This window comes from Vicia villosa, unplaced genomic scaffold, assembly GCF_029867415.1.
Source record: "Vicia villosa cultivar HV-30 ecotype Madison, WI unplaced genomic scaffold, Vvil1.0 ctg.003888F_1_1, whole genome shotgun sequence".
NCBI lineage: Eukaryota > Viridiplantae > Streptophyta > Magnoliopsida > Fabales > Fabaceae > Vicia > Vicia villosa.
Genome location: NW_026706328.1, coordinates 70,859 through 98,602, shown reverse-complemented (window position 1 = coordinate 98,602; position 27,744 = coordinate 70,859). Strand labels below are relative to the sequence as shown.

Below are 27,744 nucleotides of genomic sequence, written 5' to 3'. Positions count from 1 at the left end.
TAATATATTTAAACATGTAGTATGCTATATAAGATACAGCAATAAAATATACGTGTATATATATATATATATGTATATATACACGTATATATTGATTATCATTATAAATTTGACGCGTTTGAATGTCCACATTATAAACAATGCATATAAGAATAACCTAAATTGACAAATAAATAAAAAAGACGTTTTAATACTTGTAAAAAAGTTTATGGTATTTGGTAATTTAAAACACTGTATATAATAATAAAAAAAATCTATTAGTAATAATAATGATAATAAAAATAATAATAATAGAATCTAATTAGAATACACTGACAGTGTAAAGGAGTTTTACACCGTCATTGAATCATAGTCGTTAATATGCTGGAAGTGTTTGACTTTTATTTTAATTTTTTAAAAAGTAATATAATTGAGTGGTTGTGATGTATTGATAGTGTAAAAAATTTTACACTGACAGTGCATAGCATTGGAACGCATACTAATAATAATGTATATATATATATATATATATATATATATATATATATATATATATATATATATATATATATATATATATATATATATATATATATATATAAATAATAGAATATATGGATTTGTTAGGCTAATTTGTTAATAAATATAATATATTCATAATCACAGCCTTTTTAATAGGCCAATCTGTTGAAGGCCCAATACAAAATAAATTTTGTGATTCAAACAATCAAGATATGAGAGAAAATAAAATATAATGGGTTTAATAGGAGAAACCGTGTAGTAGAAGAAACATAAAATGTCTGCAGAGAAGTATTAGTAGCTTTGGAACTTACAACAATTAAATAATTGTTGCATTTGTTATAGGAAACGTCCCAAAGTACTCTCACCTCTCCATTCTATTTTTTTTTCGTATTCCTTCTCTGTAGCTTCTCACTTCTTATCTCTTGTAACTTTTTTTCTTCCTTAAACAGGTTGAAGACGTCATCGAGTACTCAGCGAGTCGCCTCTCAATTGATCATAGCGCGCGAGAATCCAATGGTGAATCGACGAAGAAATGGTTGTCATGGTTGGATCTCAGACGACTCCGTTTCAGGCGACAGGTAATTAGAACTTAAACTTGTTTTTGTCGAACACCGTGTATCTATGCTGTTAACAAAGAAAAAAATTTAGTTAGTTATCAATTTGTATGTATTAGGGTATTTTTATTTTCCTGGGGTTTATTTGGGTCGATTAGGGCTTTGCGTTTGAGATTCAACGAATACCCCATATTTCATAACTGGAGGTTAAAGTTTGGAGTATTTCTTAGAGACATTGAATGAAAGACAATATGAATGCTATTGGTTTGTATGTCTGTTGATATAAGTTATGTCCCAATTTGAAAATTATTGCTGCATGTATCTTTTTAGTATCTGTTTGCTGGATATGTTCATACCTGTAATCGATGGGTCTTTTGTCCGTTTATATTATACGTTTTATAGTATCTTAGTATACGTATCTTTCTGTTCAGTGAGGAAGCTGCAATGGAAGTAGTTAAGGAACTTGTGGATGAGGTGGGAGAATCATCCGGAAAAAGGAAATCTGTCAAAAAAAAAGTTAGGTTTGCAGAAGCTCATGAAACATCAGCTTTAGTTCGACCAGCGAAGAAAGCAAGTGTTTTTATCAAGGAAGTCAAGGTCGAAGAAGTTGATTCTGATTGTACTGGCAGGCAGGAAGCTCGCACAATAGAAGGAATTAAGAAGCAGCCAACCAGTTTCGTTGCCAAAAGAGCTTGTAACAAAAAAAATGGTGGAAAGATGAGTACTACAAGGAATGGTTCTGGCGGTTCAGACCCTGCTGCAGTAGTGGGGAATGGAACTAAGAAAGTGCAGTTGAAAACTGGGAGGAAGCGATTCAATCCATTTAAAGTTAAGGTAGCAACGAATGGGGCGAAGAAAACATATTGTTGGGAAATTGCAATCACAAATGGAAAAACTAAGAAAGGAAATGTTCAGGTAATTTAAATATGGTATCGAATATTGTCTTGTAATCATAGCTGTATTGTATGGAACAATAAATATGATTTCATAGCTGTATTATATGGAACAATAAATATGGTATCATAGTTTATTCTTTCTATGAAAGTTAACTTATAAGATGTCTTACCCAAATATATAAGCATCGTATTTGATATGTGAATAACACGGGAATCAATATATTTTTTAATAAATATCACCACGTAGCAACCAACCAGATTCATCTAAAATCTCTACATTGTATGATATGCCAGCCAATTAACTCAACTGTAAATCATCCCATTGTATGATATGCTGGCAATAATGGGTAGATGTATAATTTGCAATCACTCAGATACAGTTTGCTGAAGTGCTCTGTCCAGAGATAGAAAGAGTTGAACCAAATAGTGTTGCAATATGTTTTAATAAGAAAATCACCTTAAGACAAAATATGTTTTAATAAAAAATCGAAATAGGATAATACTATAATAATTAGATAATGCCCTGGTTGTATGCAATCTACATAGCATGTGAAAAAAAAAATTAAAACAGCAACAAAAGACAACAATAGTGTATGGCGATAAAACATACAAACTTAATATGTTTAACATATTTTTATCCAATATTCAAATCGTACTTCCATTAAATATTGAATCACGACGCATCCTTAGAGGCATAAAGCATATAGTAATGGGATTTTTTTTTGTAGTGCAGAAGAAACATCTCATTTGAGACAAATTGATCATCTCAATTTTAAGATATGCCATGAGTCTTGTACGAAACATTTTTATAGGTCGTTAGTAAACAACGTATCGATAAGAATCTAAGAATTTTGTTAAAGTTTATTAAATAAAAAGCATAATCCTTTATTTTTTGATCCATATAGAAAGGTTAAATACAGAAATATTCTACACGTTAAAACCAAATTATATATAAATAACAATAATTAGACAACTCAAGAAATCAAATTTCCTAATTAAAAAAGCCGTTGTTAAAAATAGTTGCTGCAATTTCTAATTTGCAAGAAATACAATAACTTAAAATTCAAAACTTGATTTGTCCCATAAGGTTCAAATATTATAAAATACACCAACATAAAGTGTTCATCGGAAACAAAAAAAACAAATCCTACAAACTGGGTACAACACATACTCCTTGCTCATCGTCCACTACTCTTCCTTCTTGATATCTTTAATTAACTTCGTCGACGAAAGCTGTACACCTTCAAATTCCTCAACAGATTCGCTCAAAATTCTCTTGGAAGGGGTAAGGTTAGTATTTGAGGCAGAAGGATCATAATCGGCTGAGACAGACAGAGGTTCCTGAAATCATGCGCATGGAAAAAAAGTTATTGTCAAGCAAAACATTTGCAGACGATAACAATCAGATACATTCAGCAAGTGAATTATGCAAAACTTACAGAAACACTTGGAAATTCGTCCTGGGATGTTGGTTCAATTATGCGCAGCACAGATGTAGGCTGCATGAGAAATAACAATTCATCAGTATCTTACAACGTAATTAAATGTCCAGTTAATAGCCACAGCAAAACAAATTTACCTCTTCAGCTCTAAAATTTTCCTTGACTATGCTACGGGTTTCCGGATCATCTCTGAAACCAATCACAGAAAGGCGTCCATTTTTGGGTTGGAACACAGCTCTGATGGCCAGCTCACGCTTCAATATTGAATCAAGTTCATAAGGAAATTCAAGCGGATCATACTCCCCACTCTTGTTTCATAAAAAAAATAAAAAAAATATGTTAGAATACATTAATTTGAATTATGGACAGATAGAATGATGATGGGAGGTCATGTACCCTTTTTAGACCATTTATAATCTCAGCCGCGGATTTGCCTACCAACTTAACACAGTCGACGTCCCAAAAAATGAACTTTACATTGCATTTACCGTCAACAGCCAGTATTTCCAGTTTAAACCTACAACATGTTAAATTATATCATAAGCCATAATAAGATATAGAAAGAAAAAAAATTTTGAAATAGCTTAAACAATACCTGGGCACGGGAGAAGGACTTATATGCTTTGCATAACACTGAAGCTTTCCATCCCTCAGAGTCACACTCTTTGTACAGTCAACACAACTATCATAATACCATCCAGATTGTCCAACATCAAATTTATCCAGCGTGGCAACAGTTACGCACGTAGTTTCCTAACATACAAACACCATATAAATATTTAATTATGAGCGGTAGAAAATTAATAATATACATTCAAAGTACGTGATCGCTTGCCTGCTGCAAACCCCCTATTTCTGCAAGACTTAAAACTTCAGCTTTCCATAAAAACTTATCGAAATCCGAGTATTGTGAATTCTGTGATGCACTAACTTGCACGACTGTATCTAATAATTTTGGGAAATCACCTTTAAAACTGCATCAGTAATAATAAGGTAATGCATGTTAGAATTATATTATATATCAAACGGTCCATAAAAAAAAGACGATGCAAATACCTTTCTTTTAGCTTAGAAACCTGTTCAAAACCTGTATCATTAATAAACAGTTTTGTGCCATTCCACGCATTGGATACGTTTAAAGGAAAGTTGCCTACAAAGTCAAATTAAATAATGTCAGAATGTCAAATTATTTATAGATCTATTATATCACATAAAAAACACCAAATCAGAAGCATATACCTTGAGCCTCCTTTATCCGAGCATTAATCAGAAGTACAACCATATTACCAGCATCCTTATTTTTTTGTCCAATACTCATTGAATTGGATTGCAAATATTCCCCATAAGGTACACACAACCATGGATTTGCTACAATACAATGAAACAGATCCGTTAAAAATATAAAAAGACCACATGCATATGAATAAGAGTGGCTGTATATGGATCTCACCTATTATCAGTAATTGAAAAAACAACTTTGCTCTTGTTGTTATTAGAACTGACATGCGATTGAGTAATCTCTACAACTCCACCAAGAACATCTGAAACATAAGGAGGTGCAACATAAGATAAGCGCGTATATAAGTCAAAATTAACACAGGTATAAACTCAGATAATAAAAATTCAGAATTAGTCCAAGACGACGGTTACCAACTAAAATATTTGATTGGAACTTGCCATCTACAATGTCAGCCAGACTAAGTAGATTGAGAACATTAACAGGAATTTCTGGGTTTTCCGTTTTCTTCAGGGAAGTTGAACCACAGAACACCAGCTTGTGTTTGTGATCGGTGGACTTAAAAGAGAAGTCATTGGAACCTACTTTAAAATTCTGCATTACGTATGAACAACCATGACAGAGATATTGCTTGAACTTGGCAACCAAGTAAGGAGGCACAACAGCTTGAATCATAGATCCCTACATTGATAAAAAATTATGGAATCAGGTTCTGGTCCAAAGTATATGTAAAATAAGTGTACACAAAAGAACATGAATGCAAACCTTAGAATCCACGAGAATCATTTCAAGGTGTTCCTTCTTTGAAGCACTTGTGACCGACCAAATATGTCTGCACCTAACAGAAATCTTCCATAGGTCCTTTGAGTCATTGATATCTCTCACATACTCAATTGGACGCGCCATGAATTTCTTTTCACGTTTTACCTGAATAAATAGATATAGATATTAATATACAAACTAACAGCAACAGAATGTTAATATTAATATACAAACTAACAGCAACAAAATGGTAATATAAATGAGAAAACATATATAAAACCTTGAGTAGTTTTGGTAGAACGATTTTGGAATGAATGGCATGCAGGTGAGGGTATTTATAGTGGAGCTGGGCACAATGCAGCATGGAAAGTTGAAAGGTTTTGGTTGTAGGAAGTTGTCCTAAGTCCCTTGCGTGATGATGCAGCTGCCGTCTAGGGTTTTTAATTCCAACAAACATTCATAAATGCAGAAAAGCACACGCAACATATATCATAATTACATTTGGATTTTGCTTTAAACGTGATAAAAGGTGAAAAAAAACAGGACAATTTTGGAGAATGCTGTGCTTGTGCCATGTCAGCAAAATTTGAATTAGAATCAACCATGATCCAGTATTTAATACAAAGACTAATGTGCCCTTAATTGTTAGATTAGATTAAGCTTAAGTCAGTTAGGGCATACGTGGAAATTTCAGGTACTTTAATCTTTATATATTGTTAATAGATGTGTGTGTTTTATTTTTTTATTATTTAGATTGAACTGCCATGTGTCGGCCGCTGTTTGGTTTAATTCATATTAGAAAAGTCAAATATCATGTTTATTACTATCATTTAAGTGATTGTCTTTTTTATTTTATTTTTTTTATAAAAAAAAAAAACAACAAAAAAAACAACAACAAAAAAAAAAGCAAAAAGTGAAGTCAGGATGTGAAGTGGTATAGTTTCCACCTCTCACGTTTAAGTTTTCTAATTATTTTGTTTTGTACATAAAGAAAAAATCTAAAAATATTATTATAGTTTAACTAGTTTTTTTATTTAGAATTTAGTTTATAAAAATAAATACAAAAAAAAAAAACATATAAAATTTTAAAAAAATACAAAAAAATATTAATCCTTTTTTAGTCAATTAATTTAATCATTAGGTTTTTAAGTCATTTTTTCCCTTTGAAAAATACCAAAAAAATGTAGTTTGTTTTAGTTTTAATTTCCTTTCAGACTTAAATATGTTTATTTCTAGATTAATACTTGTTAATATTTTTGTCATTTATTTATGTATTATTACACACATATCACGTTGCTAACATTTTTTTATTTTTGTGAGGTACTACCATTTTGAGCATTGGACTATTCGGTGGGCACTTACAATTTTATTTTACATATATTATTTCCGCTTAAATTTTCATTTTTGGGTTTGTATAATTTTTTTCTTTTATCCCGGTTTGGCAATTTGTAATCCCCTCCCCGAAGCCATGTAATAGTTTAGGACTTTACATTCCGCACTTTATTTTTGCTATATATTTAACTGTTAGTAATTAGGATTGTATGGCAAGATATTAACTGAACGTTAGCTCACTAAAAAATACAAGATAAATTATAATTGAATCCAACACACTTGCACTCACCCACCCTTAGGGTACGCCCCTCTTGGTTGCCTTTGATAAAAAGGTTGTGTCCCTCGAAATGTAGAGGTACCCACTAGCAAAAGTCCCTCGATATAAAATCGTCACTAAGTCCCTCGATGACCCTCGATTGTTGCCTATGAAAAAGTGACGATCGTCCCTTCGAACTTGCTAAAGGTACCTCTACTTGTTGCCTTCAAACGACCTCGATGACCCTTCGATGACCCGCACGTCCAATATAAACAAGGACTACCTACTTCTATATAGTATGGATAGTCCTAGGAACTTTAAAAAGTACAGAAAAAGATCAACTATTTAGGGTAGTGCTCTTAATCGGCCCAGCTCAACTAAAAAACATCTTTTCGATATTCTTTCAAAGACTAAGGCTACGCATTTACGCTAAAGTCCTTAAGTCCCTTTTCAACTTAAATCAAACAAAACAAACATTGAGCTAAGTAAATTAAGAGCCCGTAGATAACTACGGATGAAAAGGGTGCTTACACCTTCCCTTTTCATAACTTACCCCCCGAGCCCGTTTTCTTTTAAAAAAAGGTCTTTTTCTGTACTTTTTACCTTTCCTAAAATTGGACAAAATAAAAGTCGTTGGCGACTCATGCTCACCGCAACATTGTTGCTTATAAAAATAAAAGTCAGTTCACCGAGTTACACTAAGACTTCTCTTGTGATTGCCCAAGAGGTATACAATACTAGTAGTCGACATCAATTTTTTATGAAGCTTTATATAGAACTTAAGGTTGTTAGGCATGCTTTGTTGAATAGGAACCATGTTCCTTATTTAGATACCTATGTTTGAAAACTTCTTAGGGAGGAACGTCTCTTTATTCAAAAAACCATGTCTCATGATGCTGTCATTTTCAAGCCTATAATTGTTGCATATGTTGCTCAAAGTCAAGGTAAAGGGTGTGATATGTGAAAGGTTTAATGTTTCTCTTGCAAACAATTTGGACATGTTGCTCGTAGTTGTAATAAAAAAATTTCTAATTATTGCAAACAATGAGGTCATATTATTTATGACTCTCCTACACATCCTCCACAACCAATACAATGTTCGGTGTAAGCATTCCATTCCTTTTTTGTTTTACTTGAATTCTCCTTTACTCAGGGTCAATATAATATGACACATTTGTAATATACCTTTTTTTCTCAATCTTAATTAGTGGGCTAAATTAAAAGCATGACATAGGATATGGATTTGGATAAAAAGGCAAAGAAAATGAGTAAAGTCTTAGAGTAAGTATATAAGTGAAAAACCTTAAGAAAAACTCATTATTTATTTATTTTTTACTTCTCATAACAGAAAAATTGAGAGAGAATGAGTGAGGAAAGAAAAACATGTAGTTCAAAGTGAAGAAGAAGGAGAAGTTTTTGGATGCAAGCATTTGCATGAGAGATTTTGACTCCTTTGAAGAAGAAGCAAGCTAGGATCCATCATCATCATCATCATCTTCATCATCATCACCATCTTCATCATCATCTTATCACCTCTTTCAAACTCAGAAATGTTGATCAAAGAGAAGAGGGATTTAATCAAGGTTGAAGAGAACTCTTTCTATGTGTAGAATTCTAGGGAAATTGGAGTGAATCACTAAGTCCCCATTATCATCAACATCTCTTCACTTAAGTTCAAGTTTGATTAAAGGTGGGGTTCCATATCAGGTCCTGATTTGGGGATTAGAACAAACTAGGTTTGATACATGATGGAGGTTTAGGAAATTCATATCATGATATGAATCCAATAGTAGGTTTAAAAACTTATTCTAAATCTTATCGCTCGATTATTTATATTCTCAGGTGAGTATAATATTTCTAAAAAAGAGTTATATAAATGAAATCAAAATCATATACATAAAGAATATATACCGTAATTAAAGATTAAATTTTCATATTAAATAAAATAATTAGATCAAAATTCTATATAATGATTGAAGATTATATTCGTATAGACTACTATTAGTTTTAAAAATTAATTAGATTAAAATTTTTATATCAAAGATTTATATTGGTGAGTGCACTTTACTTTTGTTAAAATAACATTTAAAAAATTATTCCATTTGGTCTTATTTATAAGAGACAAGTTATTTTTTAGATTCATTCAACAATCAATGAATCTGATATTAGGGGTGTTCAAAATCAAATTGGTCCAATACAAAACCGCAAAACTGAACCGAACCAAATCGAAACCGCAAGAAACAACATTTAGTTCGGATGTGTTTGGACGACTTTTTAACAAAACCGCGCGGTTCAATTCGGTTTGCGGATTGTAATTTACAAACCGAACCAAATCGCATCCAACCCAAACTCAAACCTATTATGCCTTAGTCTTACTATTACGAATGATCTCCCCTTTCTCACACTAAAGGTTTTAGTTTAAGTCTTCTCAAACCTAACCTAGCGTATCACATCTTTTTCTCATCTTCTTTTTCAAGTACATATCACCTCTTCTTCTCTAGTCTCTCATCACTTAAATCCTTTCTTTTTCATCTTATTATTTTTATTATACTAATTATATTTTTAATGCTCCTCTTATTCTCTAATTTCTCTTCTCTTTTGTTCTTTCTTTTTCATCTTCTCTAATCTTTCACTTCTCTTTTTTTTTTTATTTCATTATAGTTTTTGATATTGTTTTATGCTACTATTTTATATTTTTTATTCCACTTTTATCTAATCTTATTTCTGGATATTAAATGGAAAGTTGTTGTTCAAATATGGTGAGTTTTGTTGTTATTTGATAACGCATAAAAGATTAAATACAAAGTTATGTTGTCATCTATATGTGTATGTATGACTTAATAATTTAAAAAAAAACTGAACCAACCCAAACCGCATTTGATTGAGTTTGTTTGGTTCGGTTTTATTTCTAAAAGCCAACCGAATCAAACCGAACCACACTTTTTTTCTCTTGCGGTTTGGATATTTTTTACGTAAAAACTGTACAAACCGCACCTCGAACACCCCCTATATGATATAAAAATAGACCAGATACATTAATTATTTAATAGATTTAAAAAATAACGTGTCTGATATAAAAATGACTTGAGGTAGTAAAATCTATTTATATGATAAAAAAAATTAATTTAAAATATTAAATATAAAGAAATGATACTTATAAACTTTTTTTTAATCCTAATAGCCAACAAGCTAAATCTAACTAAATGAATCTAATGATTTGAATCAATAATTTAAATTATCTTTAAATGAGTCGAGTTTAAGTTAAAAATGAGTCGAGTTTAAGTTAAAAAAAGTTCATGTCAAACTCGAGTAAGATTTAGAACTAAATCAATTCTTATTGAATCGAATTGAATAAGAACGAGTTCGACTCTATTCTATTCATTTTGAGCCTAATTGTACAAATAGTTGTATAGTTATTGATGTAAAAGATGGTGTACATTGCTTATTTTAAAATAACTTATACAACATAAAATATATACATTGAATTTTAAAACTATTAGGGTACGTTTGGTGCGTAGGATATGATAGAGACATGATATATATATATATATATATATATATATATATATATATATATATATATATATATATATATATATATATATATATATATACCTTGTAAAATAATTATATATTTTTTCTAAACTATTTTGTAAAATATTTTAAAATTTATAAATTGGTAAAAAAAATAATATTTTTCTTTAACTAAAAAAATTTATTAACACTATTGAGTAGATAATTTCAAATAATTTATATATATATATATATATATATATATATATATATATATATATATATATATATATATATATATATATATATATATATATATATATATATATATATATATATATATATATATATATATATATATGCCCTTGTAAAACAATTATATATTTTTGTAAAAGATTTTGAAATTTATAAATTGATAATAAAAATAATAATTTTCTATAATTAAAAAAACTTATTAACACTGTTGAGTATATATATATATATATATATATATATATATATATATATATATATATATATATATATATATATATATATATATATATATATATATATATATATATATATATATATATATATATATATATATATATATATATATATATATATATATATATATATATATATATATATATATATATATGAGGGATCAAATTACACCCGAAGAGTTACACCACGAGTTACACTCATTCAATAACTACATTTTGAATTAATATTTTTTAAATTCAACCGTTGGATTGAAACATAATATCATATAGATCATACCTATAAAGTTTGAGCTTAATCTATAATGATTTACTATGTCATTGAATTACATCAAAATTAACGTTATATGAAAGCTCATTTTGACGTTAATCTTTGGATATCTTGATTGTATAGTAAATCATTATAGATTAAGCTCAAACTTTATAGGTATGATCTATATGATATTATGTTTCAATCCAACGATTGAATTTAAAAAATATTAATTCGAAATGTAGTTATTGAACGAGTGTAACTCGTGGTGTAACTCTTCGGGTGTAATTTGATCCCTCCTAATATATATGAGGGATATATATATATATATATATATATATATATATATATATATATATATATATATATATATATATATATATGGGGACGACTCAAGTGAGAACACTTGGTTATTATGAGAAATGAGAATAATGAATCACGACCATTAAATTTAGATTTGTTGATTTTAATGGACTAGATTGGTTTCTTTTCTTATGATCCTTAATATTTATTTTAAATCAACATAGAAAAAGAAACCAATCCAGTCCATTAAAATCAACAAATCTAAATTTAATGGCCGTGATTCATTGTTCTCATTTCTTATAATAACCAAGTGTTCTCACTTGAGTCGTCCCCTATATATATATATATATATATATATATATATATATATATATATATATATATGAGAAAAGGGTGATGCACTGACAGTGTAAAATATATTTACACTGTCAACCAATCACCACCCATGTATTCAATTAAACCATTTTTTTATTTAAAAAATCTTAATGACATGACACATTTAAGATTTTCTATTCGATGACAGTGTAAAATTATTTTACACTGTCAGTGCACTATTGAGTAAATAATTATATATATATATATATATATATATATATATATAAATGACAAAATTACTCTTTCAAGAATTTATTTAAAATTTTAATAATTATTTTATTTTTAAAAATTCTAATTTTTTATATTTTATGAAGTTAAAAAATTATCCTTATGACATTCATATATATATTTTTTAAAATTATTTATTAATATTTTAATTTAATATCAAATTAAATTTTATATATATTTTGTCATATTTAATTTTTTATTTTAAATTATATTTTATATGGGTAAATTAGTAGATATTTTTTTATCCTATACTGCTGGATTCTAACCTAACTCATAACAATTTAAACTAGTGAGACAAGAAAGGATAAGTTTCAGGATTAATTTATCCTTTCCTGTTGTGTCAGCAAACACTGGATTGAGATATGATATGATACAGTTATCCTATTCTGTCTTTTATCCTGCGCACCAGACAGACTCTTAAAGCTTAAATACTCTTTTAGTTTTTATAAGTTAACACCTTTTTGATTTTTGTTATTGTATTTTTTTTTATTTTGAAAATGATTTCTAAATATTAAAATTTTTTTAATTTTAATTCTTAAAATTTAAATTTAATTTTTTAAATTTTTTTTTACTAATTTTATAAAATTTTATAAGATTAAAACGGTTTAGTCTTATAAAATTAAAATTAAAATTAGTAGATTTTGATTTTATTTGGTTTTAGTAAAACCAAATAAAATTTAACATTTAAAGATTTTATAAAAAACACCGTAACTCTGCCAATTATTTATATTCTCTTGTAAAAATAAATAAATCTCTATACGATTTCTTCACTCGCGGCTAGCCTTCTCAGTTTCTTCCTTTTCACACTCTCATATTGTTTACAATCGCATCCTCTCCGTTTCTCCGCCGTCGTCAAGTTATATGCCGTAGCTATTCCGTCCGTTTTCCGCTGTCGTTTTTTCCAATTCCTCCCTGCTCGCACCTTTAGAAGCCGCTCCTTCCTTTACCGTTCGGTAAGCATCCTTCTCCATTTTTTTGTTGTAAATTCATGTCTTGGTTGTGGCGGTTTTGTATTAGGGCTTGAGAGTTTGCAAACGAAAGAGAAGAAAACTCAGTTTACGACTGTGGCATTTTCCTTTGTATTTAGTTGATGTAATCATACATTTCCTTCAATTAGAACTATGATACATGTGTTCGAAATGTGATTCAGTTAGTTTTGATCTTCCGTGAAATTGTGGAAAAACTAATTAGGGTTTTAATTCAAATTGTGTACCATAGTGTTTGAATCATTTGATTTATTTCTTGCAATGCTATTGTGTTTTTACTTCTATTTGTACACCCAAATGGAGCTAAGAATCCCTCTAAGTCCTATGAAGCTCGGACACTGACACTGATACTACCACGTTGACACCTGTAATAATTTGAAAAATGAATAAATTCAACGTAATCAAAAAAAGTGTCAGTCCAACACCGATGGACACTGATATACATTTTTTTCCAGAGGTGTCGGTGCTACATAATCCAAGTCTGTCAAGTATGGAAAATCAGTTTCTTAAATCTATCGCTGGTTATCATTTCATGCCTTTTGGATCTTTTGCATAGAGTATCTTTGAATGTGGGACGTTGGTAACATGTTATTGTTAAAGAGTCTCATATTGAATGAGATATGGCTTAAACATAAGTTTACAAGTGAGGGAACTCTTTAAGTTTTGTAAAGTTGAACTAGACCAAGCCAAGTTCTAACATTATATTAGAGCCTATCCAAGATATCTTTGGCCACTTGCTATCAAGGTCACTGGCAGGTCAAGCTCCAGATGTCCAGTCTTAGGTGTGAGTGTGTGTTAAGGGTCTAGTTTTGTATGGAAGGTCAAGCTACAGATGTTCACTCTTAGGTGTGAGTGTGTGTTAAGAGTCTAGTTTTGTTAGGCTGTGTAAGGCTTAACCCAAGTTCTAAGGATTATTAAGATTTTGACAAACCATTTCAAGAAATATGCAAGTTCTAAGTATGTTTCCGATTACAATCATTACAAAAACACACATTCTAAGGGTAGCCATAGTCACAACGCTCTCTATCTTCATATGGATAGCTCTATATGTTTAATTTTCACCATCCTTGGTTCATGAATCTGCTTTAACAAGCAGAGAATTTTTTCTGGTGGTAAAGTTCTATCAGTAAGAGGGAGGGAGTTATTCTATTCACTGTCTTAAAAATTGGGTGCAGGTCTAGTACTTTGTTGGCTGTGGATTGTTAGTGTGTTATGGTTCTATATTCAATTTCTTTTATGATATAGTGATGCATCAGAGTTTAGTATGCACTAATCTTTGGGGCATTGAATGCATGTACTTGAAGTGTTAAAGAATACTAATAGAAGCAGCAGCCACCATTGATCTTCAATTATGTTTAGGGAGATGAGAATCTGAAACACAAGAAGTTTAACAAACAACAAGTTGTGTAGACACACTAGAAAAATTTAATACCAAGTTTTTATGAAATACATGGCAGTAAGGAGAATTTGTAAAGATTTGTAAAATTTTAGTACCAAGATTTTTCTGCATAACTCTACTTCCTAGGCTCAGTTTGCAACACTATATATACATATATCTAGTTTTTATCTGTAATACAAGTTGTATGGTGAGGACATGCTCTGTCCATTCCTCCCCCTCATTGATTGGTTTCTTACTTATTTCCAACCTATCGTAGTCATGTATTGTCGTTGCTTTCCTCGACATTTAGTATTAGTGTGCAATTACATTTTGTTATGATTGAATATATTATATCGCCTTGCAGTTTATTTCGATGTTCTGCTCTGATGAAGGCCTTCTTTAAACCTTTAGCTACGATAATGTTTTGTTTTACCACATACTTGTTTAATTTATTTATATGTTTCAACTTGTAGATATTTAATGACCAGTCAATATGTGAAAAAGATGCAATTGAAAATATCAAACAACTTTGAGTTCAATTCTTTTTACAAATTGTTTAGAGCAACAAAAAAGACATTGCTCTAACAACAAAATAAAGAGAAAGATTCAGACATTGCTCTAACAACAGAATGAAGAGAAAGGTTCAGGTACGACAAAACAATGTCAATTAAGAAAAACCTACTTATATTGTTGAATATATATGTAGCATAATTTGTGTATGAAATGTGAATTTATGAGCACATTTGATGCTAATTGTTGTCAAAGTTTGGTTTTTCTGGGTAGGAATAATATAAGCAAGCTATTCGGTTTTCCATAATGTAAGATGTCCACTCTTTTTTTTAATACCGTTCCATGCGTGTTATCACTGATTGTAAAAGTTACATATTTACCACTGATTGTAAAAGTTACATATTTACCACACTGGAAGCTTATTCATTGGAATCAAAACCAATGTTAAATGTCCAAAATAAGTGGTGTAAATCCCCTTTTGATTCATAGGAATCAAAACCAATGTTAAATCTGCAAAATAAGTGGGGTAAATTCTCTTTTTCCCCTATTGCTGATAGGAGTTATGTTTCGAAATCATTTGTAACGGTTAAGAAATGTGGTTGGACCTAACTCAACCCTACAAAACCGGCTTGTAGGGTGAGGATTGCCCCCACTTATAAGGACATGTTCAGGCCATATATTGTCCGATGTGGGACTCTTAACACACCCCCTCACGCCCAGGATTAGACAACTGGAGCGTGGAAATAAATGGCGGGTGGCCATATAACGGAAACCATAGAAGATGGTCCACCGGATCTTGAACGAGGCTCTTGATACCATGTTAAGACGTGTGGTTGGGCCTAACTCAACCCTACAAAACCGGCTTGTAGGGTGAGGATTGCCCCCACTTATAAGGACATGTTCAGGCCATATATTGTCCGATGTGAGACTCTTAACAGTAACAAATTCACATTTGTTCATGTATAAAGATATGAACTTAGAATTGAGAGACTTACCTTTTCTTTTCCCTTGCAACGGTTTCTAGCTTCTACCGTTCTTCCCTATAGCAGAGGTTGCAATTAAAATTTTCTCAAACTCATCACCATTTGATGTTTGGTAGATAGGGAAAATAGCTTTATGTTTCATTTTCTGGAATCATTCAAACTATCCATTTTCTTAGCTTGTAGTTTCCTGTAGTATTTCATAATAATTTCCCAGACATCATATACTTCCCTGTAGGGTTTTTGGTCCTCTATTTAACATGTTCTAAATTTTTTGGTCCTTTCAGTTTTGCTGACGAAACACCAAATAAAAAACCAGAGTTGATGCAGATTATAATGAAAAAAATTGAAGGGATCTAGAAAATTCTAAAACATGTTAGTTAAATAGGGGAACAAAAGGTTGAGTTTTAAAATGGAGGACTAAAACTCTAAAGAGAAAAAAAAAAAATAGAGGATAAAAAATGCATTTAAGGCTAAAGGTTAACATATATCTCCTCCATTTCAAATTAATAGTTAATTTCTGCATAGTTATATTGGGCCTGAAACTCATTAAAGCAAAACAAGCCCAATCTTTTGAATAGTCCAATGGGCTAATCCTGCACACGCTACCCAAAATAATATAGAGAGTTTCTCAACCCACCCCCTCAATATAGTTTCAGTTGGAAAGCTAAGTATGCATTATAACCAATGTCAGTTAAACTTATCTAACCGATCCCTGAAATAATATGCTCAAAAATTGAAGGGTAAGAAGTTATTATATGAAAAACTAGTCCTTCATTTATTCATTCTAGTTTTAAAGAACACCAAACACACATCAGTTATTTTTCTTACACAAATTCTTATTATAAAATGCGACAATAAAATAGCATAGATTAAGAACCAAATAAAAATCTCAATCTTCCTTCTTATAGTCACCAGCAGTGTAAGGAGTGAATGCCTCTTTAATCAAGTTCTTCTTCCTCCAAGTATGCCAACCCAAATCCTCACAAATTTCATCATTATGGTTGATACCAAAAGTTGTGATGCAGTTCCTTTTGTAAAACCTAGTAGACTTTTTCATAGTTTCCATGTCCTTAATTGTCTGCGAAAGCATCTTATCAGCAGTTGGGAGCTTAAATTTGTTATCAATTAGTCCAGATAGCCACATGGAACGTATCTCTGAAGTGTACAGATTTGAAACACTCTCAACATAACCCACAAAGGCCATGTTTGGAATCAATGGATGAACAGTCCCCCTGCCATTAAAAAAATGAAACTTGACTATACATTCTTAACTATAGAGAAGTTAAGGAAATGAAACTTGGTTCAAATAAAACGATAAGAGTGGCAAATAGGCATGCACGCCTCGCATAAGCCGCAAGAAAACGGGGGTGAGGCGGACATTGTGTCGAGCGCATGTCTAAAACCTTGACCCGCCCTGAAAAAAATGAGGGTAGGGTGGACCTGCAGGCACGACACCTTGAAATGTCCGTTTTGTCTATACGTTTTTGTATGGTGGGTTAAGTTTTAGGCATAAATCCTCTAATATGTCAATCTTATTCCACCCCATTTTTCTCTGTCTTATTTAATAATTCTTGTTTTAATAATTTGCTTGTGTCAAATTATTTGTTGTCATTATTTTCTTTTCAATAATTACTTTATTTATTAATATGATAACTTGTCATGTACTAGTCAAAAGAGCTACTTAGTACAAGCAAATCTTTATGAAATAGTACACACTAATGTCATTGTCAATTGTATATAGAGGGGTCAAACTATTGTTTTTTAGTAAATGGAAAACATAAGTGATGAGTGAAAAAGTTAATCAATCATAGAGTTCCATGTAAAAAATAATCATTTTTCTATATTAATCAGTGATTCTACTGAACTTTTACTACAGAAGGACTTCTTATAAAAAAAAGTTGCTCTATTTTGGAATTTAGTAATAATTAACAATTTTTTGAAGATATCCATATTATAAGGACAGAGAAAAAAAGACGCAGAGACCAAAATGTAACTGACTACTGAGAGAGTTGATAATGTTTTATTTTTGAATAGAAAAATGTAAAATAATTCTGTGCAAAATTAAAAACTTTTACTTACCTGTACAGTGGCATGGTACCAGAAGGGTATTCCAACAAGCTACAGAAAGGTTCAGGCAAAATGGATTTGAGTTTCTTTTTCCCATCATAACCAGTTGCAAAAATAACAACATCAGCATCTATTTTAGTGTTGTCATCAAATTCAACTCCATCATTTGTAAACCACCACTTTGATGCTCTTTTGAAGATGATTTTCCCCTTATCAGCCTCATTGAAAAAACTTTCTGGGGTTATAGCTATTTGACAAGATGCAAAATCTTCCTCAAAAGGGTGGTCTGGTTTCAATCCATACTTCTCCATTGGCTGCTTCCAAAGCAAGTAGGACTCTATGAATTTTGAAATCCCACGCCTCTGTTTAATGTCATTAATTCAATAAAACAAATTAAGTAAATAAAGCTTTGGTAATTACTAAAAAAATTCATAATCAAAATACATCTCTAATTTACCATTGGAGATAATAGGAGGCATAAAAGGGATTTGAGTACGCTCTGATTTGGTGTTTGATGGAGGAACTGTGCAGATCTTGTTGCATAGAACAAGAAAAATGGTACTCCCCACATCTGATAATGGGGAAGTGTCCAATGCAAACTCCTTATTATCATTGTGCATGGTTGCCCATCAGGTCCTTCATAACAAGTTACAACAACCCTTATTATCATGTTTGAAATTTTACAGTGGAAAAAAGGAAATTAAATGACTTTTAAAGAACAAACTCAAAAATAAACCAATGCATGTATTTTTGGGCTGAAATTTCAACGATCAATAAGTGAGATATCCTGATATTGCAGGTTCAAACTCACACAATTGAATTTAAATATTTTTACATAGCTACCAACTTTAAGGGATAAGCCAATACATGTTAGATTGAAAGAAAATGATGATTACTATTTTTGAATTGCAAATGTTTAATAGAAGATTTACATATCAACATAGATAAATTGTTTTTTGATCAAATCTAATTATTTTATTAATGATTAGATACACAATCCAATCAATTAAAATAAATGTCCTGGCCAGTTAACTATAAAATAAAGAAAAAACCCTGAGAAGACATTAACAAAATATCTAAAATGCATAAACTTACAAAATTGTAATTATTTAAGTTAACGATAGTTTGTTAAAATAAAAGTTAAATTAAGATATTCTAAAATTAAGGATCAACCCCCTTAAAGTAAAATACATAAATAAAATATGACAAATAAATAATTGTTATAAAAAATTAATAAAAAATTAATTTTTTTTTACCAATAATAGTTATATTGCCACTATGATTTTTGTGCTATTTATTTTTATGTACGATTATGTTATTCACATTATATATTTAAATTATGGTCCGTAACTGCGATTACAAGCATGTTAGAGCATTTGTCGTTACCTTGGTTTGCCTGGGCACACTCCAGAGCTAGATCAATAGCTGATTTTTTGTAACCAACCACCACAACCTTCTTTCCCTTAACAAGGTCACTAGTAGCTTCTTTGTCAAGTTTACAATAATCAAGGCTATGTAGAACCTTACCATTGAACACCTCAGGTCCCTTGTTCTTTGGAAATGTTGGCATCAATGGTATATCACCATATTTTCCAGTGCAAACCACTAAAAACTCAAAGTGGTACCTCTGTAAAATCAAGTATGCAAAGTAAAATTCTTAGTTTTCTCAATTAAACCATTTATACCAAATAGCAAGTAAAAGAAATTAAAGATTTTCTATTTTAAAACAAGGATGTTTTTAAAAAAAATCTTGTCTATGTAAAAGTGACTTTCTTTTCTTATTTTATCTTTCAATTTGTTACCAAATTTTACCCATGCATGTATTATGTTTCTATCAGAGAAACAGGGAAGGACACCTGAAAAGGGACAAACAATGTCAATTGGTTCATATATAGACAAATTCAAAATACTTTTATTCCATGCATGTTTACTCTTTTATGTAAAGTTTTCTTTTTGTTTCATACTCTTCATCAATCAATTATCATCCAGATTTTATCTTACAGCTGTGTCACGATTCTTGTTGCTGTCAAAATCGCAATCAAATGCTGCTAATGCTCGTTGCTGTCAGAATCACAATCAAATGCTGCTAATGCAATCTTAAAACTTGATCTTGCGGCTCAAATTGTTATGACATACATTTTATTTTCAAAATTTTAGTCAAGTAGTCTTCAGTTTTTAACCGCGATCACGTCTTGGTCACAAATCATCATAAATTTTGATATTGTGACTCATTGTGATCGCAAATATTTTTTTCTCAATTTCTCGATTAATGTTATAGGTTAGAATAAGTTTAAAATTAGATTATGAGTTAAAAGTAAATAAAGACCTGAAAAGTGTTCAATTCATTAGTCTGAACTGAAACCTCCCAGACGGGACGGCCAGGAAGCGGATTTCCATGGTCATTAGGCAGACGTCCGAAATCAAATCCATCTTTGTCCCGAATAAACTTGATTTCCACCACCTTAGAGTTAAACTTAACATACTTAAACAAATCGAAACGCACTGCATAGAGATGCAAGTACTCCAGAATCTCAGCATGAGTAGGGTAATCAGAACCCTCTCTCTCTGGCCAAGGGAAATCACTGAACTCATAGTTCCATGTTTGGGATTGAAGCTTAGTACACCTATAGGAACAATGTCTCCAAACACCACCAATTGAATCAGTGGCTTCAAAAACAACAGGGTTGTAGTTTGATAGTTGTTTTGCTACGGCTATGCCACTGACTCCAGCACCTATGATGCCAATTCTAGACACCGTAATTGGTGGGTTGGTATGATCTTGAGTGGCCATAATAGGGCTTGTAGTGGAAAAAGAAAGTTGGACTTAATTATTTGGTTGCAAAATGTGTGTATGTTTGTGTGGGGAATGAAAGGGTATCATTATCACACTATATATAGAAGATAAATTATGTCATAATATTTTTATCATATTCTTTTTTTATTACTTTGAGATTTTAATGATTTTAGTGACTCACTAAATTTATATAAAATGCATATATTATATGTGCATGTATTTTTTTGACCCTAAGATATATGGATGATATTTCATTTCGCCGCCTAGGTTCAAAAGCACGTGTGCGAATTTACGTGGTACGTGAACATGAAAAGATGCATGAATAGTATGTGGACTGTGGTAGCAAACAAATGTGTATTCAAGCTCTATATTGGATTTGATTGGTTATAATATTGAAATAAACTTGTCTTGGCATATTGCTCTAATGATTTTTTTATAAACAATAATATATTAAAAGGGGTTTTACCAAAAAAAAAAACTAACATAGGAAAGGGATTTAATTCGTTAATGATTAATAGCATTATCGTGTAATGTGATTGTTAGGGAAGTTTGACACGTAGCTTATTGTGAATATTACTATTTATAATGATTCTATTTTGTTTAAACTTTAGAGAACTTATTACTATTAAATTTATGGCTCAATATTTTTTTTCACTTATCTTTTAAAAATATTAATTTGATGTTTTCTCTCTTCAAAATGTGTTACATTTGTCTTTTCTGTTAGATCTGTTAGTCAAAATTAAATTAAATGGCCATATGATGCCGATGTGGAAATAAATTAGGTGGTGTGGAGATTAAATAAAGTTAAAATTAGATTGGCTAAGATCAATTATTCATTTTGTTCGTTTTCATTTCAAAACCATAGGAGACAAACAAAAGAGACTTTGAAGGAGAGAGTGACTAGAAGAGACAATGTTTGGAGGATCTTTGAAGGCAAAATCGTTGTCAAAGATGAAAACGATTGGAGGCAGCTTTGAAGATGAAGACGCCATTGAAGAATCTTTGTTGTATACAATTAGTATCTTCATTTTGTTCTCATTTAAAAACCTCTGTAGAAATGAACTCTCATTTATTTTTGTATTTAGGGTTTCATCTTTTTCTAGTGTTAGGATTTTAGGGTTTCAATGTTATTTATGTTCAAGCACCAATGAAACCGTTAATTATTTAGGGTCTCAATTTTAGGGGTATCCTAAATTTTGCTCCATGGTAAATTATTGTTTTAGGGTTTAGGGATATCCTAATTTTTGTCCCCTTTTCTAATTTTAAATTTTTAAGTAGAAACGAAAGAGTGTCTGAATTTAAAAATTCATCATGGTGGTGAGCTTATGGATAGTAAACAAACGGCTTTGGCTAATATGCATAAGGATTTTACTTATGCACCATGCATACGCCTACATAAGCCATTGGATCATGTTTTTAATCCAGTATTGAGTGATGAGTATTAAGTATTGAGTAATAACAATTGATGTCTACAATTTGATCCAATGATCCAAAGGTCCATAATAATCTATGCATGGTGCATAGATTTTTATCTATGCACGGTAACTGCACCCGTAAACAAACTATGTATGAAGGAGGAATATGTGATGATTCAAAAATTGATGTTGATAAGTGGAGTTATTTTGAGTTGGTAGGTATACTAAAGGAACTAGGTTATAATGAAGTAGATACAATTTATTATAAGGACCCCACTTTTAGGATGATTGTTCTGAAGGATGACAAAGGTGCATCAGACACTGTTGATCTTTGTAAGATGCATTTAAGTGTTCATGTTTATATATACATTCAATGTCTTAGCTAGAGTATTCTAAGGGTCCTCTTGTTGAAGAAGAAGATTTAAATAACGAGGACATAGTAAATCTTGAGAAAGAAGATTTGATAGCTAAACTGTAAGAAGTACTTAGGGTACTTAGGGAGGGTTCTAAAATGAAGAGTGGGGAGGACTTCTATGCATGACATAGGTGACCCATCTTACTGCATTAGTCCAAAAATGTTTGGGAACATTTTTGCATTATAATATACTTTTGACCATGTTCATAAGCGTCGTGTGTTTCCTCTCAGATTCTCCATTTTGCCGTGTAGTATATGAAATAGTCAGATGTCTTTTAATCCCCTGCAAGCTACAAAAATCATTAAAAGCAATTGATGTAAAGTCTCATCCTCTATCAGTTATGAGATATTGAATAAAGTAACTAGATTCTCTTTCAACCAATGCCTTGAATCTTTTGAAAACCTCAAATGCGCCAAACTTTCTTTCAAAAATTAGATCCAAAATTTCCAACTAAAGTCATATGTAAAGGTGATGAAATACATATTTTCTCTAAGTGACCCATGTTTGATTGGCCCACAAATATGAGAAGGAACATGTTCTAGTTTCAAAATTGCTCTCCAATTTTATTGTTTTGGAATAAGATCTCTATGATGTTTCTTTACCAAGCAACCAATGCATTTTTCTTCTATGTTCATCAGGTTTGATAAGCCCCTTACCATTTCTTTCTCATAAGTGTGTCAAGACCCTTGATTCTCAGTTGTGCATATTATGTCACAATTAAGGTTCTATTTACATAGTTGTCTGAAATCACATTGGCATGATAACTGTTTCATGAATTACATACATCATATTCTTTGATATTTGAGTGATTAAGATTAAAACTTTCTTTTCATGAAAGATTTAGCAAGAATCTTGCTTGAATATAATACTTAGATTCTTCTGTTGGCAGTTGTCCAATGTTGATGAGATTATTTCTCAAGCTAGGTAGATAGTATACATCAATAATTACATGTGTCATTTTACCAATGCATAAATTTGCATTCCCTTTCCCCAAAATTGACATCTTAGAGTTGTCTCCTAATTTGAATTTATTCTAAAATTTCTATCGAACTTAAAAAACTAAGCTTTAACTCAAACCATATGGTTGCTGCAACCAAAGTCAAGATACCATACTTCCTTATTAGCATATTTTCTTACCTCACTTTTGACCATCAAATTCAATTCTTGTTCACCATTTAATTCAACATAGTTGGCATTTTCCTCCTAGCTAGGAAACTCACTTGGGCAGTGACCTAGCTTAAGGAACTTGTAGAATTATACAAGTTCTCTATTTTTTCACCTCTTATACAAACTCCAATTGAGAATCTTCCCATGCCTCTCCCATCACCTCTTCATGCATTGGAAACTTTTAAGGTTTGTTCTTCAATGAAATATCCTTTTCTCATGCACAAGTGAACTAGTTTACAACTCATCAATGGAAAGATTTGTCACATAATTGGACTCTTCAATGGAGCACACAACATAGTTGAATATTGTTTTCATCGACCTCAATATCTTCTTAACAACCAACACTTGCTCCATTTTTTTTTCATGTGGAGTTATTTGATTGGCAATAACAAGCGTTCTTGCAAAGTACTCCTCAGCTATTTCAATATCCCCCATTGCAAGAACATTAAACTATCATCGTAAATATTATATGTGTTCCATTTTGACCTTCGAACATCTATGATACTTGCGACACATAGCATCTCAGATATGCTTGGCTGTGTCGTGCACGAGTATGGTTTCCATGATCGACCTTAAATAAACTGGAATAAGTAATTCTTTGCTTTCAAAGATTTCAAACTTCTCTCCTCAACACCTTTCAAATGTTCTTGAGTTGCATCTGTAGGTGCTACCGCTATGCCATTCTGGATCAATACCCAGTACTCCTTTGATCGAAGCAAATTCTCCTTCAACATTGACCAATGGTCATAGAAACAATCAAATATTGGAATTACCAGGTGAATGAATTTTGAAGATTCATTCATGGTGAAGAGTATCAAAGGTAAAAGTGTTTACGGTGATTTCCGGTAAACAACCGCTAGTCTTCCAAATTATGAATATACTTTGGTTACTCGCAGGATCGACTAGATTGATCCTAGGACATGTGTCGAAAAGTCGTCTTTTATGATATTTTGGTTCATGTTCTCTTGGTTTTTTATTCTTTTTATAACGTGATGGTATAAATTGATAAATAACTTGCGAAATAAAACTAAGTACAAATACATCGAAACATAAATTGGTTAGATGATAAACATAAGTGAACTTCGATGATAATTTAAAGGAAATGTAAATTGCATATATGAAAAGACTTGGCGAAAAAGTATAGGAAATTAAAAGATACTTCGATTATGTAAAGGATATACAAACATATGTAAGCTGTTGGTGTTACACGTATATTTCTCAGCGAAAACTTTCTCTCAACGCTTGATACTTGAGTGATTTTTGAGTAATTTGTACAAAATGAACACCCTGGATCCTATCACTAAGACCCTTATTTATACTAGTTCGACCCTAACGGTCCTACGCTAACGAACTGCCATGTTGCTCGCATGCATGCGCTTTGAATCCCTGGGGCTCCACCTGTCCTCGTTGTTTCAAACAGATCTTTTCAAAATTCAAACCTTCTCGCTCGAACCCCACTTGATTCGTGACAACGTGTCCTTCGTGTGAATGTGTCAAAATACTTTAAGTTTCAACAACTTTGTATTTCAAAGGCCATTCAAGGTTTCAAAGACTACCTATCTCGATTCAGCTTCGATGTTAGGAATCTCCAACATACATAACATTATCAAAAATAGCCATCTAAAGCCATTCTTCAAACCCTATTCCAGGGGTGGTGAGGTAGAGAGAGGAAGCCCCTACCCCTGAACGAATGATGCCGTAACCTTATTCATTAATTGAAAGATTCATTACATCTCCAAAGCTTAAGTCTTCGAAGAAGATATATGTTATTCGAAATCTCCAGCTAACAAAAAGATGAGGAACAAGCATGATTCAAACTAAGAGAAAACGTGGAAGCAATGGTGCGAGAAGAAAAAAATGGTTGATAGTTATAACTAAAAAGCCACGGTTTTCCAATTTGAGAAGATTAGGATATGAACCGGGATGATGATACCTTTGATTGAATACAATAGAATTGTCTTCTTTCATTCAATTGCTCACTTGCTTTATATACAATGCACTTGTGATCATTACTTGTTATGCAAGTAATTAACTTATTCACAACTAACTAACTAGCAAACTTATACAACACTTGCCACATTCTATAATAATTTTGCCATAATTAACCAACTATAAACCAAGTATTTGCCATGATTAACCAACTATAAACCAAGTACTTGCTATTTGTTAGTCGAAGTAGCCTATCAATTCTAGAAGACAAGGTTCAATAAATTTGGGAAATTTTTTCGAAGTAGAGACATATTTTAATTTTTATTAGACGAATGCAATTAAGAAACAATGCTTACAAATGAATGCAACCCAAAAATTATAATACTAAATAGGGAACCCAACTATTAATACTCTAATTGATTAAGATAATCAATTAGGTTTTTTTTATTTGACCAAAATAACTAAGAAAAAAATTATGATAAATGACTAATACTAAGCGAAATTAATATTACAAGAACCATAGTCTAAAAATCTAAGTAAAAAAAATTAAATGTTTGTAATTTAGCATACAATTATGTTTGCTAACACTTTAAAACTTTGGCATTTAATTCAAATGGAAATTTTTAAGAAACGTTTTTTTTAGAAAGCAACAAATCAAGAATAGTAACATAATTGTTTGAGGCAAATGAGTATTTTGTACCTTTTGATATACTATTTTATACACATTTTGAGAGATATTAATTTCGAATCAAGATTAAATTTTCTATAGAAATAGAGAAAAATTGAATTACTACATTTGTAAGAATTAAAGAGACAGGAATATAAGAATAATCAATATTGTCCTTACTATTGGATTTATAAGAGAGGTGACTTATATTCCTATTGTATTATGGTTTTGGGTGAATATATAACGTCAAGGTCTCTTGGATCCATGGAAAATTAATTCATTGACATATTCGGCACTCCTCGGACTCCCCAATAACTGATATTAAGAGCCTTGATTTGGTAGTGTATAATTATTTTAGTATGATATGTGAATGCAGTTTTCGCTGATCTTCCATTTCAAAAAAGAAATTTTGTACTCTGTGTTGGTTGGAAAAGTATTATTTTGTTGCGGAAAAGATTTTGGCTACAATGTCAAGTTTTTCAAATGTAGTGAAGATTGACTTAGAGAAATTTGATGGAAAAAATCAATTTTGGCTTGTGTAAAATTCAAGTTAAAGATGTTTTGATACAATTAGGATTACACAAGGCGTTAAAAGGAAACATTTTCAACATGGACAACAAGAAGTGGGAGGAACTAGATTTGAGATCTTCGAGAATAATCCACATGTCTTTGGCTAAGAATATTCTTGCGAATATTCTTGGTACGTTGTCAGCCAAAGAACTTTGGGAGAAACTTGAAGAGCTATATCAAGGAAAGGTATATCAAATTATTTATTGTTGAAGTAGTAGTTTCATAGCTTGCATTTGGATGAATATAGTATTTGATCATCTAAGTGTTCTAAATGGTATTGTTTTTGAATTAGAAACTATTAGAGTCAATATTGATGATGAAGATAAATCTTTGAGACTCATATGGTCTGCTTCATCTTCCTATGAGCATATTAAACCTGTTTTGATATATGAGAAGGAAACTATGAGTTTTGAAGAAGTTGCTAGTAAAATTATTTCTGAAGAAAGAAAATTAAAAGGTGAGAATAATACTTCATCAAACTTAGTGTTGGTTGATAAATGAAGGTCGTATGTGAATAAAAATAATGAAACATTTGTGAGATGTTGGAAATGTGGAAAGATTGAACATATAAAGTATAAGTGTCCTGATGGGGCAGCATTAGAGAAAGGCATTAAATCAAATGCTAGCAATGTCTCCACGCTGTAGGAGGTAATGGTCTTCTCTGATAATTGAGAAATGCTTCCTCATAATATTTTCATTGTAATGGATACAAGTCATTGCTAGAAGAT

General features: G+C 31.1%; 2 protein-coding genes and 1 long non-coding RNA gene across 4 annotated transcripts; 1 reads left to right on the top strand and 2 right to left on the bottom strand.

The window, feature by feature from the left end:
* Positions 1-3,139: 3,139 nt before the first annotated feature.
* On the bottom strand, positions 3,140-5,849 carry LOC131641620 (uncharacterized). Its single transcript, XM_058911924.1, has 11 exons — positions 5,673-5,849; positions 5,396-5,557; positions 5,071-5,311; positions 4,633-4,761; positions 4,450-4,543; positions 4,229-4,367; positions 3,989-4,146; positions 3,790-3,910; positions 3,531-3,701; positions 3,391-3,450; positions 3,140-3,292 (listed from the first exon to the last, which is right to left on the bottom strand). Exons 1-11 carry the CDS (start codon positions 5,847-5,849, stop codon positions 3,140-3,142), a joined length of 1,605 nt encoding a protein of 534 aa, XP_058767907.1.
* Positions 5,850-12,875: 7,026 nt separating this feature from the next.
* Positions 12,876-22,415, top strand: LOC131641622 (uncharacterized). 2 transcript variants are annotated; one of them, XR_009295578.1, is made up of 3 exons: positions 12,876-13,087; positions 14,972-15,145; positions 21,718-22,415. It is a non-coding gene; the product is annotated as an uncharacterized LOC131641622 (long non-coding RNA). The 2 variants fall into 2 exon arrangements; XR_009295577.1 differs by lacking the exon at positions 21,718-22,415 and having other exon boundaries at positions 14,972-17,023.
* On the bottom strand, positions 16,740-20,934 carry LOC131641621 (probable flavin-containing monooxygenase 1). The gene is made up of 5 exons (XM_058911925.1): positions 20,385-20,934; positions 19,445-19,685; positions 18,516-18,694; positions 18,071-18,420; positions 16,740-17,223 (listed from the first exon to the last, which is right to left on the bottom strand). Exons 1-5 carry the CDS (start codon positions 20,847-20,849, stop codon positions 16,881-16,883), a joined length of 1,578 nt encoding a protein of 525 aa, XP_058767908.1. The 5' UTR covers positions 20,850-20,934; the 3' UTR covers positions 16,740-16,880.
* Positions 22,416-27,744: the final 5,329 nt, after the last annotated feature.

What these genes read in the sequence shown, in the direction of transcription:
- LOC131641620 (XM_058911924.1), bottom strand. Translation starts at nt 5,849, where the DNA reads ATGTTTGTTGGAATTAAAAACCCTAGACGGCAGCTGCATCATCACGCA. An exon ending in TCTGGCTGACATTGTAGATG is followed by an intron (nt 4,762 to 5,070) that starts GCAAGTTCCAAT and finishes ATTGTATTGTAG; the next exon opens with CAAATCCATGGTTGTGTGTA. An exon ending in AGTCCTTCTCCCGTGCCCAG is followed by an intron (nt 3,911 to 3,988) that starts GTATTGTTTAAG and finishes AACATGTTGTAG; the next exon opens with GTTTAAACTGGAAATACTGG.
- LOC131641621 (XM_058911925.1), bottom strand. Translation starts at nt 20,849, where the DNA reads ATGGCCACTCAAGATCATACCAACCCACCAATTACGGTGTCTAGAATT. An exon ending in GTGTGCCCAGGCAAACCAAG is followed by an intron (nt 18,695 to 19,444) that starts GTAACGACAAAT and finishes CTTGTTATGAAG; the next exon opens with GACCTGATGGGCAACCATGC. An exon ending in GCCTCCTATTATCTCCAATG is followed by an intron (nt 18,421 to 18,515) that starts GTAAATTAGAGA and finishes GACATTAAACAG; the next exon opens with AGGCGTGGGATTTCAAAATT.